Genomic DNA, 18,601 nt, shown 5'->3' on the forward strand with positions numbered 1-18,601 from the left:
ATATGCGGTTTATTTATAATGACAGCGTCTATTTAAAAAATGTGTTTCGCCGATCTCGGAGATGAGCTCCATGCGATCAGCGGGAGCTCCGTCATCATGTATCCGCCGAGAGTAGCCTTACCTCGGCTCTTCTGACATTTTCCGCTGGCTCTGATGTGTCTTTAGTGGTTCAAGATAAAATATAATTCGTTTGGGGTAAAATGAAACGTTTCTTATCTTTGGCCTTTATTCAGTTTATCTATTAATATGTTTTATATATATATATATATATATATATATATATATATATATATATATATATATATATATATATATATATATATATACATACATACATACATATATATATATATACATACATACATACATACATACATACATACATACATACATATATAGGTCATTTTTATTCCTGTCTCTATAGAAATATGAACTTTTGTCATATAGCTCCGGTTGACTGCTCACTGACAACATCAGTCGTTCCTCCTTGTTGAATGAGTGGAGAAGGGTATTCCTGCACAACGGGAGGCTGCAGGAACATACTGTTGAATGAGTGACTACTAGCAGGCTCCTGATTGGTTAACGCGGCGCGAATTAACGCCAAAGTTCAAATTTTTCAACTCGGGCGGCAGACGCGAATTCGCGTCAAACGCTAAATGCACAAAAAGCACCATTCGCGCTTAACGCGCGTTTCGCGCGAAGCGCTCTATTCGCGCGTCAATTCGCGTCATTCGCGCGAACTAGACGCGCGAATGAGGCGAATTCGCGTCTTCCGCGCCGCGCTTAACGCCCCTTTCGCGCCGCGAGACCTTCAGACGCGCATAAACGCGCCTTTGCATTGACTTAACATTGAAATCATTCGCGCCAGACGCTCTATTCGCGTTTGGTGTGAACACAGCATGAGGAATAGAGCGCGAAAATGAGGAGATCAGGTGCATCTGCTGCAATCATCTTCACAGAGTATATGTTTTTATATCTTGATTTGTATCCCTAAAAGGGTGACATATCCCCTGAGATACAAACATTTAGAGGCAGATTACTAAATTGTAAGTATTTCATTCATAAAATTTCAAATGTAAACCTAGTAAGATAATGCTGAACAACAGCTTTTTATACAAGTAAGTCCCCTCCAACATGTTTAAATATGTTAACTAGAGAAACTTTCATAGGAAGGTGAGTAGATTTTCCACTTCAGTCAAGTAATCTTTATTTATATAGCGCTTTAAATAAAATACATTGCATCAAAGCAACTGAACAACATTCATTAGGAAAACAGTGTCTCAATAATGCATAGTTAAAGGCAGTTCATCATTGAATTCAGTGATGTCATCTCTGTTCAGTTAAATAGTGTCTGTGCATTTATTTGCAATCAAGTTAATGATATCGCTGTAGATGAAGTGACCCCAACTAAGCAAGCCAGAGGCGACAGCGGCAAGGAACCGAAACTCCATCGGTGACAGAATGGAGAAAAAAACCTTGGGAGAAACCAGGCTCAGTTGGGGTCAGTTCTCCTCTGACCAGACGAAACCAGTAGTTCAATTCCAGGCTGCAGCAAAGTCAGATTGTGCAGAAGAATCATCTGTTTCCTGTGGTCTTGTCCTGGTGCTCCTCTGAGACAAGGTCTTTACAGGGGATCTGTATCTGGGGCTCTAGTTGTCCTGGTCTCCGCTGTCTTTCAGGGCAGTAGAGGTCCTTTCTAGGTGCTGATCCACCATCTGGTCTGGATACGTACTGGATCCGGGTGACTGCAGTGACCCTCTGATCTGGACACAGACTGGATCTGGTGGCTACGGTGACCTCGGAAAACAAGAGAGAAACAGACAAATATTAGCGTAGATGCCATTCTTCTAATGATGTAGAAAGTACGGTGTTATGTGAAGTGTTTCCGGTTCCGGTTTACCTAATTAATGCAGCCTAAAAATCCTTTAACGGATTTGGATATTAAAAGCATATTAGTATGTTATGTGTAAGCCAGGTTAAAGAGATGGGTCTTTAATCTAGATTTAAACTGCAAGAGTGTGTCTGCCTCCCGAACAATGTTAGGTAGGTTATTCCAGAGTTTAGGAGCCAAATAGGAAAAGGATCTGCCGCCCGCAGTTGATTTTGATATTCTAGGTATTATCAAATTGCCTGAGTTTTGAGAACGTAGCGGACGTAGAGGAGTATAATGTAAAGGAGCTCATTCAAATACTGAGGTGCTAAACCATTCAGGGCTTTATAAGTAATAAGCAATATTTTAAAATCTATACGATGTTTGATAGGGAGCCAGTGCAGTGTTGACAGGACCGGGCTAATATGGTCATACTTCCTGGTTCTAGTAAGAACTCTTGCTGCTGCATTTTGGACTAGCTGTAGTTTGTTTACCAAGCGTGCAGAACAACCACCCAATAAAGCATTACAGTAGTCTAACCTTGAAGTCATAAATGCATGGATTAACATTTCTGCATTTGACATTGAGAGCATAGGCCGTAATTTAGATATATTTTTGAGATGGAAAAATGCAGTTTTACAAATGCTAGAAACAGGGCTTTCTAAGGAAAGATTGGGATCAAATAGCACACCTAGGTTCCTAAATGATGACGAAGAATTGACAGAGCAACCATCAAGTCTTAGACAGTGTTCTCAAGTGTCTTCTATTGCTGGAGACGAGAGGGAAGGATGGCCTTGTGTCTTTAAATGCATGAGCTGACACACAATGGCTTGAAGGTAAGGACAATAAACTCTTGGTCTTTGTAACAATTCATCCGCCGATGCTATGAGTTAGCATTCGCAGAAAAGAAACTGTAGCACATGAACTATTTAGAGGTGAAGTGTGTAATTAAAAACTTTTTTATATCTTGCTTAAATAAACAGATAATTTAAATGGTGTCATCATTTATTTACCCTCATGTCGTTCCGAACCTTTATGCGTTTGTTTCTTCTGTTGAACATAATATAAGACCATCTGAAGAATGTTGGCATTTGGTACCGTCTGGGTGTTAATTATCACCCTCATTCCCATATGTTTATGTATTGCTAATTGCTGTAAAATAATTTACTTAAATGTAGTCAATACATTGTATTATTTAGACATGCATCAAATAAAACAGCTTATATGATATTTAGTATCACATTTATGTTTAGTTTTGACATTTATATAAAGGTTTGCAGCAACCTTTTTTAAATATTTATTTATTTTATGTATTTATTGTCTTTACAACAAAAACTGTATATATGGTATTTTTAAAAAGAGGCTCCATTTGTGCTCATTGCTTTTGCCAAGACTCTGTTAGCACATGCCAGCCGTCTGCAAATAAAGTTAAAGACCTTTGAGTTTAACATGTCAGTGTTTACCAAGTCCACACTGTAAGATCCAGTAAATGACATCCAGTGTTTAAGGTTAAAACCAACAACAGTTTACATCAGTGGTTTTCAACCTGTGGTCCGCGCTCCAATGGGGGGTCGCGGTGGTATTGCAGGTGGGCCGCCAATTACTATTAAAATAATATTGTTAATATATGTAAAAATGTCGTAACATAACATCATTTCATATATATAATTAAATTTTAAAAAAAAAAAATTAAACTTTTACTATGCTTCCACTATTCGAGCTCGCTGATTGGTTTAAGAATAAACCACCAATTTATCTTAGATATTTTTGCTGCATATGCTACAGAACAACAAATTCAAACATGCATAAATGGCTGTTGTGTTTCCTCCTGACTGCTTGCTCCGCTGACTGTCTATCCGCTGCCGAGCTCTGCCTGGATCTGGTTTTCCCGTTTTGCTGAGCGGTGGCAGTCCGAGTTATTTTCTGTTCATTTCCAGTCCATTCTAGTGCTGTGTGATTAATAGAAATCGTCATAAAATCACGATTTGAGCGTGCACGATTTCTAAATAGCTTTATAGCACAATTTTCCGCGGCCCTGACCTCCTGTAGGATGCTATCCTGAACACGCTCTCTCCGCGCAGAGCAGCGTGTATCTGAGCAAGCACGTCTGGTTTTGTGACAGAGCAAAGGAAATCTGCTGCGAACAGAGAGATTCGCGCTCGTGCATTATTTTAATGTGCTATCGCGTTATATTTATGTGCTCTCGCTGCTCACCGCATACACATACTGTATACACACTGCAAACACCTGAGGCACCGCTACAATAGTGATACTATAGTGATAATTTTGACTTATGTCTGTTCTAGAGACGTTACAATTTTTTGATAAAGCTCTAATTGGTTTTCTTTTGGAAACATGTTTCAAATTAATCCTGAATGCATTTATGAAAGCATATCGGTGTGTGTCACAATTGTAAAATTGATCAAAGAAATTTTTTTTGTCCATATAGTACAGCCCTAGTTCATTCAATAAATACAATTAGCAATCTAGCTTCGTACACACAGCTTCAATGGAGGGACTGAGAGCTCTCCGACTAAATCTAAAATATCTTAAACTGTGTTCCGAAGATAAACGGAGGTCTTACGGGTTTGAAACAACATGAAGGTGAGTTATTAATGACATAATTTTGATTATTGGGTGAACTATCCCTTTAAGATCTCTTCTCTTCTTCAAACACTAACACTCTCACACCGGTCTTCTTTAGTGCTTTAGAAGAGATCTCAACTTCACACTCTGTGCTCAGATGTTTCTCCAACACTAAAGACTGGAGAGCTCTCACGTTTATTTCTTCTAAATTTCAGAATTGATCTCAATAACTTTACAAAGTGTGCACCAAGTCAAATGCCTCAATATCAGCTCAAACATGTCTACCATACAATAAGTATTAATCAAAAGAGTCAATTAATAATCAAGAATGAGTCGTAAGCCAGAGTTACATTTTGTGTAGATCAGTTTTGATTAGAGGTCTGGCGTAAGAAAGCCTTTTGGTTTTGAGGTTGTTAAATGATTAACTTGTTGATGCCCGAGCAGGCAGGAGTTTGAGAGACTGACCAGAGAAAGGTATTTGTGAACTGAGCTCAGAATGAGAGTCCCAGTAAAGCTCCTCGGCTTCGGCTTGTGGTGGTTTTTCTTAAATTGTGTCCGATGTCAAGGCAAGTGATTTAGTTGTGGATACTATTTGAACTGAATGTCTTTTTTATTTAGATTTTACTGACTTAATGTTATATTACATGCAATTCCCAAAACATTTAATTACCTTTATGTAGCTTTAGAGAGTGTCAAACTCTTATTACATGTTTGTAATAGGAGCAGCTGTGTATACAGTATATAAATATATAATCTCTCAGTAATATTATCATCGGTCTTACTGGAGTTCATGAATTTCATCAATTTTCAGCGAGTGTGCATTGTGGCATTCCTCCATATGTGGAAAATGCAATCATAACATCTAAACCTGAAGAATCTTATCCTGATGGATCTAGCATAACATACCTATGTCGAAAATCATACTTCATCAGTGGAGAAAGTATGGTTACCTGTCGCAATGGAAGATGGGAAAAAATACCAACATGTCAAGGTGAAGTTCTTTTAAAGTTTTTAATATATCATTCATGTAGGTGAAAATCAAGAGAGAAAGATATTTAGATATTTAGAAGAAGGATATTTAATGCAAATACTTTTGTGGTAGTGATGACATTAATTACAAAATATATTCGTTTTGAACACTTAATATGCCAATGTTATGATAAACATTATCAGTTTATCTTTAATAAGCTTTTAAGATTGACTTGTCTTTTCTTCTGGGAAAACATGAAAGAGTATTGATGATATTCTGGTGACATTCTGTAGTGGACAATTTCTGTCCCCTGGTGGAAAACAAGCACTTTTAAAAGTGGCATGAAATGACCGTTATAACCAGTAGATGGCAGCGGATGACCACTCATTAGCTGAACTGTCATTTCCACTCCCTAGATCCCCTTTCACACTGCGATCCCGGAAAATACACGGGTAAAGTGTCCCGGCATTTGTTCACGCGTCGCTAGATTTTGCACTTTTACACTGCCAGTGATTACCCGGAATATGTGCGTGTAAGCCGTAAAGACACATGACATCAGGGCGTGACGTGTGATGTACGAGTCGAAAACGCTAGAGATGTTAACTTTCACTGAAGCTAGCGAACTATCTCAGCTTCAGCATCGGCCCTCGTTCCAGGACTGAACCTGGCAATGTTACTAGGTCCTCAACCCGGGATCTGTGTGCTTTCACACAGAAGGCGACCCGGCAATGTTCTGATAAAATGTTCTGGGTCCGACATGCAGTGTGAAAGGGGCTTAGGTCTTTTCACATTTTACTTTAAGGCTTATTATAAAATGACTATTATAACAAATTAATTAGCTACTTTTCAGTTGTTCAAAAAAAAAAACGTCTAAGGTTACGAATGTAACCATGAGTAGGGAACGATACACTGTGTCCTCTAGGGGCTGCTATGGGGAACACCTCGTCGTGACCCATGTCTGAAGCATACATTGAAAAAACACCAACTTGTTGGCCGGCGACAGCCTCTGACGTCACTACCGGCTCGACTATAAACAGGCACCGGGAGAACTGACATTCACTTCTTCTACATTCGTAACCTGAGATGTTCCCTTTCAAGGGTACTTCGAACTGCGTCCACTAGGGGCGCTTTGGGGAACGGTATACCCACGCCACCATGCTGAGGACAATGCAGGCCAGAATCATGGCGAGCACTAAGTACCAGCTCTATCATTTCCATGGGAGTTGCCCCTGGGATGTTTAGACGGCTGTCTTTGCCAGTACCCCTTACGGCCAAAGGCCTAAGCTACATACCCAACTTAATTGTTAGGGCCTCGGCCCGGGGGAGAGCTGAAGGCTTGGAATCAGGAAAGATTCCTTTAAAGGGATACGGCTAAGAACCTAGCATTTTTTTGGAAAAAGGGGAGCACTGCTAAATTACCATGAGAATTACCCAAATAGCGATGCTTGAAGAATAAATACACTCCGGCTGAATGGAGCCCAAGGAACCAAGGTCTAATCATCTCAAGAAAGGGAACAAGGCAGAGTGAGTAACCCTTACCGTACTGGATTTGAGAAAGTGCGCAGAGTCTTGCGTGCACACTTACCACTTACATGGTTTTGAGAAAGTACACAAAGCTTAGCGTGTGTCCCTAAAGGTTCCTAAGCATCGTAGAGGCGCTGAATCGCACTGAAGAGGCATGCTTAACTTTACAAACCTCAGCCAGGGGGAGCATTACCTGAGGCAGCATATACAAGAAGACTTCTGTAACTGCCACCTCCACTTCCCGCTAGATTCGACAGCACCACTAAGCGGCCGTAAGACCCCTCAGGGTGACCTGGCCGGACATCTATGAAATTCCCTGCAGAGCTGTGCTCAAGGGGTGCCTCCTTTCAGCCCAGACCATCAGCAAGGTGGTTGCTATGAACATAAAACCAGCCAAAAAAATTATAGGTCCAATAGGAGACTGTTATGCGAGAGGGTTCCACCTAACCTCGATCAGGTGGAGAGCTGGTGGTTACAGGGGAATTAGGAAGGGGAGGATAAAAGCAGAAGTTAAAAATCCCTGAAGGGATCATGTAATGATTGCACAAAATCCAGGTGCAAGTGGAGACAGTTCATTTTGCCACAACAGCAAACAAGCAAGATACATAGAGGATGAACATGAGCAGGTGAGAAGGTCTCTCATGTTTTCATTGAGTGTTTTTGTAGGTGCTCCTGTTCAAAGACGGCAGAAAGCGCTTTGTGTTTTTTTCTTTATTTTATAAAAGCACCGCATTTTGTTGATATTGTGAGTGCACACAAATAAAAGTAGACCCTTTACAGTTACGAATGATGTATTACTCTTACTTTTATGAGTACAAATGAAGGCATATCCAAGGAAAAAAATGCAAGGAATCGCAATGGCACCTCTAAAGCGTCCCGCAAAGCATCTGCGTACAAACTATTGGATATAGTGCACATTTATTGATGATTTGAGAAGCCTAAACAGATTTTTGTAAGTAACTTAATAAAAAACTAAAAAGTTTAATCGTTTGCCATTATATACAAAACTGAACTATTTATTTGTAGCTGGTATAAGCTGTTTTGGGAAAAGGAAGAAAAAGGACAGGCTGAACATCTTCAAGTGAGTGGCGGGACAAACTAAAAGTCCAGCACTCTGAGACTCTTGTCTCCGCTGAGACTCTTTTACTGTATGTGTTCCTTCACTGGTTAAGGCTGAGCAAAAAATCGAATGCGATTTTCATGCGCATCTCCTCAGTAAAGGCGCTCCTGTGATTAGTAGTATATCTCCAGCACATGCTTTCAAATCAGGATTGACAGGTTTTCAAAACAAGACCTGCCCAATTGCTTCTCAAAACAAGTCCAATCGCGTTTCGTTCCGGGCGATAAAAATACAAGTTTTTGGCAGGGTTCCTTTGGTAATATTCACATTTTAGGGGCTAAATATCACGTTATTGGTATTGGGGTCGCTTCAACCCGCGAACATGAAAAACAACCACAGACTTTGCAACACTGGTTGGCATTTACTTCACAGAGCCGTAATTCACTGACAATCTACACAAAATCGATGTAAAAAATCGCAGGCAATTCTTTGTCGATTTTGAAAGCGATTTTGTGTAGCTTATCAGTGGACTACAGCTCTTAGCAGTAAATGCCGCTCCACCTGAACCAGTGTTGACAAGTCTGAGGTTGTTTTTCATGTCCGCGGGTTGAAGCGACCCCAATACCAATAACATGATATTTAGCCCCTAAAATGCGATTTTTAAAAAGGCAACCCTGCCAAAAAAACTTATATTTTGCCAAGCAGTCTGTTTTATTTATATTTTACTAACTTCAATATAAATGTTATATTACATGCAATTCCCAAAACATTGAACTACCTTTAGAGAGTGTCAAACTCTCAAAACATTATTATGTAACAAGGAGTCAGAGGTGTTCGGATCCATTTGCAGAATGTTATTAAGAGAATGGTCATACAGGCAGAAATCAGGAATGGCGTCAGGTGTGTTAGGAATATCCAGAATCATTAACGGTAACAGGCAGAGATCAGGGCAGGCAGCAGAGAATCAGAGTCGGTTTAAACAATCCAAGATAATACACGGGAACAACAAACACTAGGAAAACCGCTCAGAAATGTCAGTCATGCTAAACAAAACTTCGCAATCTGGCTGTTGTGAGTGCTGCTTATATGTGTGTGTAAATGAGGTGCAGGTGTGGCAAGGAGATTCGCTTATAAATGAGGTGCAGGTGTGACAAGGTGATAGTGATGCAGAGGCTCATGGGAGATGTAGTTTGGGTGTGGTGCAACAGATGAAAGGTGCTAGTGTCCAAGGGATATGGTGACATCCGGTGGTTGATGGGTGGAATGGTCCTGAGTGAAACCTCTACTGAAGTTTGTGGGCACTCCAGCTAATGATCGTGACATATTACATGTTTGTAATAGGAGCAGCTGTGTATACAGTGGGCTGGAAAATATATAATCTCTCAGTAATATTAACATCGGTCTTACTGGAGTTCATGAATTTCAATACATTATTTTTTTTCAGCGGATGTGCATTGTGGCATTCCTCCATATGTGGAAAATGCAATCATAACATCTAAACCTGAAGAATCTTATCCTGATGGATCTAACTTAACATACCTATGTCGAAAATCATACTTCATCAGTGGAGAAAGTATGGTTACCTGTCGCAATGGAAGATGGGAAAAAATACCAACATGTCAAGGTGAAGTTCTTTTAAAGTTTTTTAAAATATCATTCATATAGGTGAAAATCAAGAGAGAAAGATATTTAGATATTTAGAAGAAGGATATTAAATGCAAATACTATTGTGGTAGTGATGACATTCATTACAAAATCTATTCGCATTGAGCACTTAATATGCCAATGTTATGATAAACAATATCAGTTCATCTTTAATAAGCTTTTTAGATTGACTTGTCTTTTCTTCTGGGAAAACATAAAAGAGTATTGATGATATTCCGGTGACATTCTGTAGTGGACAATTTCTGTCCCCTGGTGGAAAACAAGCACTGTAAAAAAAAAAAAAAAAAAAAAAAAAAAACTAAAAAAAAAAAGCATGAAATGACCATTATATAATAAGTATAATGGTCTGCCAGTGGGGTAAGTAAAAAGCAACTCGTTTTACCTGGTCTTTGTCTCCCAGATTGCTCAGCAGAAATAAACACTGGGTCTTTTTTGTCACGTATTGTGGGTGGTAAGGAGGCTGCGAAGGGTCAGTGGGTTTGGCAGGCCAGTTTACAATATCAGCACCAACACTTGTGTGGAGGAGTCATCATCAGCCCTCGCTGGGTCATCACTGCTGCCCACTGCTTCATTAGGTGAGTATGAGACGACAGACACTGAGGGGATTCTCACACCCCTCATCTCTGTGTTCGTCTCGTTTGGCAGATATGGCACGAAGCCAGAGTCAGATTGGTCCGTGGTGGTTGATACCGTGGACATCTCGGATCCATTTCAGGGAAAACGCTACCACGCACTTCAGATACACCAGCACCCACAATACCTAAAAGACAAGCACGACTACGACCTGTGTCTGCTGCGCACACAGACAGAGATGGAGATAGGAGGTGAGTTCACGCTTCAAAATTTAAACAAAACTAATTATGCAGATAGAGCTTCTTCATCAGATTTGGAGAAATGTAGCATTGTATTACTTTCAGTGAATGGGTGCCATCAGAATGAGAGTCCAAACAGCAGATAAAAACATCTCAATAATCCACAGCGCTCCAGTCCATCAGTGAACATCTGGAGAAGACAAAAGATGAAACACATCCAGCATTAAGATGATTTTAACTCAAACACATAGAGTCTACAATCCATAATAACACTTCCTCACATATCTGTTTAGATCTGTGTAAACGCTGCTTGATCTGTGCAGATTTCTCTCCTGATTCAGACCAGAACACTTTTTCACTGGAGGAAGTGTTATTCTGGATTATAGACTCTATGTGTTTGAGTTAAAATCATCTTAATGCTGGATGTGTTTCAGGTTTTGTCTTCTCCAGATGTTCACTGATGGACTGGAGTGCTGTGGATTATTCTGATGTGTTTATCAGTTGTTTGAACTCTCATTCTCATTGATGAGACACTGATGCAATGCTATATTTCTACAAACCTAATGAAGAGATGAAGAAAACTCATCTTAATCAAATGCAATAACCTCATCAATATAGATGACATATCAGGAATTCACTCTTAGATGTCACATTAGGCAGGAAGGTGACCAGTGCTGGCAAATAGAGTCACAAATTTATAAAGCAAAAATGACACAGAACTTATTTACTATTTGGAGCATTGAGATCACTAGACTTGGGCTTGATTAACTCATTTTTGTTAAAATCAGAAATGTCATTTTTCTTTTTTCTTTTTTTGTGTGTGTATCTTAAAATTAGACTGTGTGTATTCTGACTTACTTTGCCAGTGTGCCTCTGTGTTGTCTCTGGTTTAGACGGCGTTAGACCCGTGTGTTTGCCCCGTCTGACAGATTCGTTCCCTTCGGGATCGTCCTGCTGGGTGACTGGCTGGGGTCACACAAAGGAAGGAGGTGAGAGCGCTTCTGGAGTGTTTACAGCATCCTGAAGGTGCATCATGCATTCGTGTGCTTTGGTCTCTCACAGGGTCTGTGATGTCACACCTGAGACAGGCTTCGATTCAGCTGATCAATCAGACCGTCTGCTCACAGCCCACAGTGTACGGCTCACGGCTCACTCCCAGAATGCTCTGCGCCGGTGTTTTGGGGGGAGGAGTGGACTCCTGTCAGGTATCCACATTGTTAAGCATATATAAATAAGTATAAGTGGCAAAGCCATGTTATAGTCTACGCAGTGACGTCATTGAAATGTGCATGTCCCGCGCACTGTGTATGTCATGAGCATGCCCATAATAAAGTGTTGATGCTGTGAGTTCAAGAGACGATGGTGGTTTGATTTTTCTCCCATGAATAAGTTAATCACTTTGGTGACTGTGACACGCGAGTGACTGCTGCGGAGATGTCTAGCGCTACACACATGCATTAAAGGGACAGTTTGCTTGAAATGGATCCCCTCAACTAAGGATTTTTCTGATCGACTAGTAGCAATAATCGACTAATTGCACGTTTATTAATAAACCATTTAAATCATTATAATGAGCCTTTACGTAATTGCCAACAATGTCTAATAAGTGCTTAAGCGCATGCATAAAGCTTGCCTCAGCACACCGGCAAAGTAATAACCTTGATATAATAATTAATTGATAAACTAGTGTTTTTTGTTTTCATTTTAAGGCAACACTGACTCGTCATCTTCGCAGTAGTTATGCGTCTGTTTGAATCTTTCACACGATTACATAATCTGAGAATATCTGTTTTCCTTTGAATTGGTTCATTTGAAGGTAGACATTTCACTCTATATACATATTTTTCATGTCTGTAAGGCAAGAATACACAAAGTTTCTGAGTTTCACGCTCAAGTTCACAGACGGCAGAAAGCACATCCTGTTTGCTTACATTATTTTACAAAAGCACAATGCTTTGATTTTATTGTGAGTGCACACAAATAAACGTAGTCTTTACAGATTAAGGATATGTATTAAGTCAAGTCACCTTTATTTATATAGTGCTTCAAACAAAATACATTGCGTCAAAGCAACTGAACAACATTCATTAGGAAAACACCTTATATTGACTATGCATTCCATTATTTTTTCAAATTGGTGTGTTGCACCGGGTCATGTAGAAATATAGAGCTGAGTATCATCAGCATAACAGTGAAAGCTAACACCATGTTTCCTGATGATATCTCCCAAGAGTAACATATAAAGTGTGAAGAGTAGCGGCCCTAGTACTGAGCCTTGAGGTGCTCCATACTGCACTTGTGATTGATATGATACATCTTCATTCACTGCTACGAACTGATGGCGGTCATATAAGTATGATTTAAACCATGCTAATGCACTTCCACTGATGCCAACAAAGTGTTCAAGTCTATGCAGAAGAATGCTGTGGTCAATTGTGTCAAACGCAGCACTAAGATCCAATAAAACTAATAGAGAGATACACCCACGATCAGATGATAAGAGCAGATCATTTGTAACTCTAAGGAGAGCAGTCTCAGTACTATGATACGGTCTAAATCCTGACTGGAAATCCTCACAGATACCATTTTTCTCTAAGAAGGAATATAATTGTGAGGATACCACCTTTTCTAGTATCTTGGACAGAAAAGGGAGATTCGAGATTGGTCTATAAATCACTAGTTCTTTGGGGTCAAGTTGTGTTTTTTTGATGAGAGGCTTAATAACAGCCAGTTTGAAGGTTTTGGGGACATATCCTAATGACAATGAGAAAGAAGAGGATCTATGACTTCTTGAAGCACCTCTTTTAAGAGCTTAGATGGTATAGGGTCTAACATACATGTTGTTGGTTTAGATTATTTCACAAGTTTATACAATTCTTCCTCTCCTATAGTAGAGAATGAGTGGAACTGTTCCTCAGGGGGTCTATAGTGTACTGTCTGATGTGATACTGTAGCTGACGGCTGGATCGTTAAAATTTTATCTCTAATAGTATCGATTTTAGAAGTAAAGTAGTTCATAGTCATTACTGCTGTAGTGTTGGTAAATATCAACAATTGCTGAGGCTTTATTTTTCGTAAAAAAAAAAAAAAAACTCACCTGCCTGTATCTATCTAGTAATCCCGAAAACACTGATTGCCTTGTTCAGGTGTGTTTAATTAGGGTTGGAGTTAAACTCTGCAGCAGTGGCGGACCGGGACAGTAACTCAGGCCGGGAATCTGACCGGGAATCTAAATCCTCAGACTGTGAACGGCAAAATAATCAAATGAAGTATCAAGAAGTATCAAGGCATTCACTGTCTCTATCATCTTTCCCTGAATCCCCCTCTCTCTCTCACTCTGCAAATTGAGTTTCTCTGCAATATGAAATAAGCACTTTCAATAATCTGTATTAATTATGCAGCCATCAATTGTATGTCCCAATGATCACTGTCCTACTACTGATGACCTTATAAATCACAAAAGCACATATTTTTCTAAGAGTATAGCCAGCATGTTTAGTTTCGCTAATAGCTTAAACTTTACCTGAAGGTTCCTGCTCTGACTCAAAAGCTGAACTGTCCACCCCCTTTTTATTATTATTATTATTATTATTATTATTTATTATTCCTTATTTAACCAGGGGAAATCATATTGAGACGATAGTATCTTTTTCAAATGGTCTCTGGCCAAGAAAGGCAGCACTTAAAAATGTAAAAAGAAGAAAAGAAAAGAAAATACAAATAAAAAATTAAAAAACTCATCTAAAACAAACAAAGCATACCAAATTACACAATAACATATCAACCCCACATAAACCATACCACAACACATAACAAAGACAAAAGTCAGATACAACAACAAACAAAATAACACAATAACAAAATAACCAAGACATCCTACTACACGGAGTATGACAGCTACATGAAGCTCCATACAAGAATCAAAACAGAACAGCAGTCTATATACAGTCACACTTATAGTGTATATATTTTTTTTTTTTTATAGATTTTATCTATTGTAAGTCGCTTTGAATGAAAGCGTCCATCTGCCAAATGATTATGTAAATATTACGGTGGAACAGTTCAACTTTTTCACAGTTCGGGAGTTCTTAGCGGGTTCGCGAATCATTTGAGTCAGTTCGGGAGTTCAAAGCAGGTTCGCGAATCATTTGAGTCAGTTTGGGGATCCCAAATCATTTGAATCAGTTCGGGAGTTCGGAACGGGATCACGAATCATTTGAGTCAGTTTGGGAATCGCGAATCATTTGAATCAGTTTGGGAGTTCGTAGTGGGATCGCGAATCATTTGAGTCAGTTTGGGAGTTCGGAGTGGGATCGCGAATCATTTGAGTCAGATCGGGAGTTCAAAGCGGGTTCGCGAATCATTTGGTTCAGATTGGGGATCACGAATCATTTGAATCAGTTCGGTAGTTCGTAACGTGTTCGCGAATCATTTGAGTCAGTTTGGGGATCGCGAATCATTTGAATCAGTTCGGGAGTTCGGAGTGGGATCCCGAATCATTTGAGTCAGTTTGGGGGTCGCGAATCATTTGAATAAGTTCGGGAGTTCGTAGCGGGATCGCGAATCATTTGAGTCAATTCGGGAGTTCATAGTGGGTTCGCAAATCATTTGAGTCAGTTTGGGGTTCGCGAATCATTTGAGTCAATTCGGGAGTTCAGAGTGGGTTCGCGAATCATTTGAGTCAGTTTGGGGTTCGCGAATCATAGCTGTATATGGATAGGCATTTTTAACTAATTTAGTAGCTAGTTCTAATTACGTTTTCCAAGTGTGTAACTTGTATTTTTTGTTTTACTGATGTGCCTTTTAACAGTATGAAGTATATTCAAAAACTAGACAAATCGTGCCTAAAAAGTGCAAGCATCTAGGCTAATGTAAAGTTACATGATGAAGTCATACTAGTGCGCGTGTGCATTTTGAGTGCGTTCTGTCAGTGCATTATTCAGTGTATTCAAATACATTTATGAATGCATGTGAGTGATCACAAAATTCAAGATATGGGGGTTAAAAAATGTATATATTTATATAGAATGTTATGTAGTTAATCAATATCACATGAAGAGTGCAATATCAGTTTTTCTCCGAAAATCAGCATGATTAAAATGTGATATTAAGTTACTACAAAGTTACTACAATAATACAAACCGTCCCATCCCTAGTAAATATAAATGTAATTCTGACCGTCATTTAGTTTCATTTTCACTCCGTGATCGCCTGATTCGTAGATTCATAAAACCATCAATTAATTCGCAGTTGCATATCAGCCTATTGCAAGTCAGCCTGATCAACTGCACAGCGGCAAATGTCCCTGTGCTCCCGATGGCCAGTCCGCCCCTGCTCTGCAGGATAGTGGCCCTCCAGGACCAGAGTTGCCTATCCCTGGTGTAGGGCCATAGAATATACATTTTGTACAGTATAAAAACCATTAAGCCTATGGGATGAACCCACTTTTCACAAAAACAAACTTGTTTGTGTGTGTGTGTTTTTCATATCTCTTGTCTCTTGTTCAGGCAGACAGCGGGGGTCCTCTGGTGTGTCAGACTGAAGCGGGTGACTGGCGATTGGCTGGTGTGGTGAGTTGGGGTATAGGATGTGGACGAGTCAATAAACCTGGTGTTTACAGCAGAATCACTTCACTGCTGCAGTGGATTCATCAAACCATCAGTGTAAACACACACCACATCACAGAGAGTGTTACGGGTTCAGATTTAACTCTATAAACCACATCCGCTGGCTGGTTAGCACCATCAAAACAAGCAAAATAATATTAACAGGGTTGTCAAAATAGCTGAAAAACTAAATTCAAACTAATAATTACTTAAATATGATCAATATTCCAATTATATTAAAATTCATATTAATTTTAGTTAGGGTGGAAAAAAGATATTACAAGAGCACGTTTAGTCAAAGAAATAAAATAACATGACTATCTTTGAAAAAAGTGCATAATGTTTAAATTAATGTTTATAAACTATATATAATGTGTGTGTGTGCTTGTGTGTGTGCGCGTGTATGTGCGCGTGTGTGTGTGTGTGTGTGTATTTGTATATACATAATATATAATACATTATATAAAATATGTTGATTCATCATTTGGAAGCACTAATTATAATATTTATAATAAACTTACTTATAAATCGTAACTTAAATAAAGTTGAAATTGCATAATTTAATGAGTTTAAATAATGGAAAAATACATTTTGACTTGGCTTATTGATCATATAATTTTTACAGTGCAGGATAACTTTAATTAAATATGTGCAACACTCTTTACTCAGACTCTGATCTGAACCCAGAACATTCCTTGAGTTATGTCAGCATGCATTTATAATAAGTCCATTAACATTTCTGTAATTGATTTCAGGATTGAAAGGAAGAGTCCTTCTCGAAGGTCACCACACAGAACTATCACTTTTGAAAACAGTGTCATTAATTATTATTACACAGATTGTAAAAGGCTTTAATCTAATGACTGATAACTGAAAGCTTTGTGAGAGAGCATTATCATGTGCAATAAAAGCTGCAATAAAAATGAGACCAGACTGTGACTGGAGTCACGTACGCTCGGAGAAGGGCGTGTGGTGATGTATGGAATGTGGTTTATGCAGCTGATTCACTCTGACTGTTTCTGAAAATCATTATCATCATGACACTTTAATCTGAATCTGATCATGTATCTGGAAACTCTGGACAGAGTCCTGCAGTCATCACTGATCTGGGACCTGAAGTGTTCAACATCTCATCCAATACATAATATGGAGAAGACAGCTCATGAATATTAATGAGCATGTGCTGTTGTTGCTATGTAACTGGTTTGGATTGTTGTGTTGTTGTAATTGACCCTCAGAGACTCGTTGATATTTCTGAGCTTGCGTGACTCTAGGCTCTCTGAACTTTCATGATTGTGGATTGTTGTTGAACATCGGCATCTTTATAAAGCCGCAGGTTTACAGGCCTTTACCAGCATCTTCACAGGTGAGTTCAGAGCGCTCGAGTCATCCGGCTTTCAATATCTGTCTCTGATTTACTGAATGCTCATGAATGGAAGCCAAATTTTATTCCAACTTTTTTATTCAGAATTCTGAGATAACTCAAATTTCTGACTTTCTCACAATTCAGGGATTATATCTCAGAGTTCTGACTTAAATCTCGCAATTATGAATTTATATCTCAATTCTAATTTATGCTTTGCAATTCTGATTTATCTCACAGTTCTGATTTATATCTCACAGTTCTGCATTATATCGCAATTCTGATTTATATATCACAATTCTGAATTAATATCTCACAATTCTGATTTATACCTTACAATTCTGCATTATATCGCAAGTCTGAGGTTATATCGCAATTCTTAATTTATATATTGCAATTCTGATTTTATATATCACACAATTCTGCATTATATCACAGTTCTGATTTATATCTCGCAATTCTGGATTTATATCTCACAATTGTGAATTATATCGCAATTCTGAGTTTATATCGCAATTCTTTATATATCACAATTCTGAGGTTATATCGCAATTCTTAATTTATATATTGCAATTCTGAATATATATCTCAGAATTCTGCATTATATCACAATTCTGATTTATATCTCGCTATTCTGAATTATATCGCAATTCTGAGTTTATATTGCAATACTTAATTTTTTATCTCGCAATTCTGAATTTATATCTCACAATTCTGAATATATATCTCAAAATTCTGCATTATATCACAGTTCTGATTTATATCTCGCTATTCTGAATTATATTGCAATTCTGAGTTTATATTGCAATTCTGAATTTATATCTCACAATTCTGAATATATATCTCAAAATTCTGCATTATATCACAGTTCTGATTTATATCTCGCTATTCTGAATTATATTGCAATTCTGAGTTTATATTGCAATTCTGAATTTATATCTCACAATTCTGAATATATATCTCAAAATTCTGCATTATATCACAGTTCTTATTTATATCTCGCAATTCTGAATTATATCGCAATTCTGAGTTTATATTGCTATACTAATTTATATCTCGCAATTCTTAATATATATCTCCCAATTCTGCATTATATCACATTTCTGATTTATATCGCAATTCTGATTAAATTATTTATATTTAAA

At 38.5% G+C, this 18,601-nt stretch overlaps 1 protein-coding gene across 4 annotated transcripts; it reads left to right on the forward strand.

Moving 5' to 3' along the window:
* Positions 1-2,234: 2,234 nt before the first annotated feature.
* LOC127975278 (transmembrane protease serine 5) lies at positions 2,235-17,019 on the forward strand. 4 transcript variants are annotated; one of them, XM_052579198.1, is made up of 9 exons: positions 4,881-5,026; positions 5,272-5,447; positions 9,455-9,634; positions 10,076-10,250; positions 10,321-10,499; positions 11,381-11,476; positions 11,550-11,692; positions 15,995-16,150; positions 16,849-17,019. In XM_052579198.1, exons 1-9 carry the CDS (start codon positions 4,953-4,955, stop codon positions 16,852-16,854), a joined length of 1,185 nt encoding a protein of 394 aa, XP_052435158.1. In that variant the 5' UTR covers positions 4,881-4,952; the 3' UTR covers positions 16,855-17,019. The 4 variants fall into 4 exon arrangements, with proteins under 4 accessions (XP_052435161.1, XP_052435158.1, XP_052435159.1 ...); XM_052579200.1 differs by lacking the exons at positions 4,881-5,026; positions 5,272-5,447 and adding exons at positions 6,875-7,902; positions 7,977-8,031; XM_052579201.1 differs by lacking the exons at positions 4,881-5,026; positions 5,272-5,447 and adding an exon at positions 2,235-2,706.
* Positions 17,020-18,601: the final 1,582 nt, after the last annotated feature.

The sequence above is a fragment of the Carassius gibelio genome, chromosome B16, assembly GCF_023724105.1.
Source record: "Carassius gibelio isolate Cgi1373 ecotype wild population from Czech Republic chromosome B16, carGib1.2-hapl.c, whole genome shotgun sequence".
In the NCBI taxonomy this organism is placed as follows: domain Eukaryota; kingdom Metazoa; phylum Chordata; class Actinopteri; order Cypriniformes; family Cyprinidae; genus Carassius; species Carassius gibelio.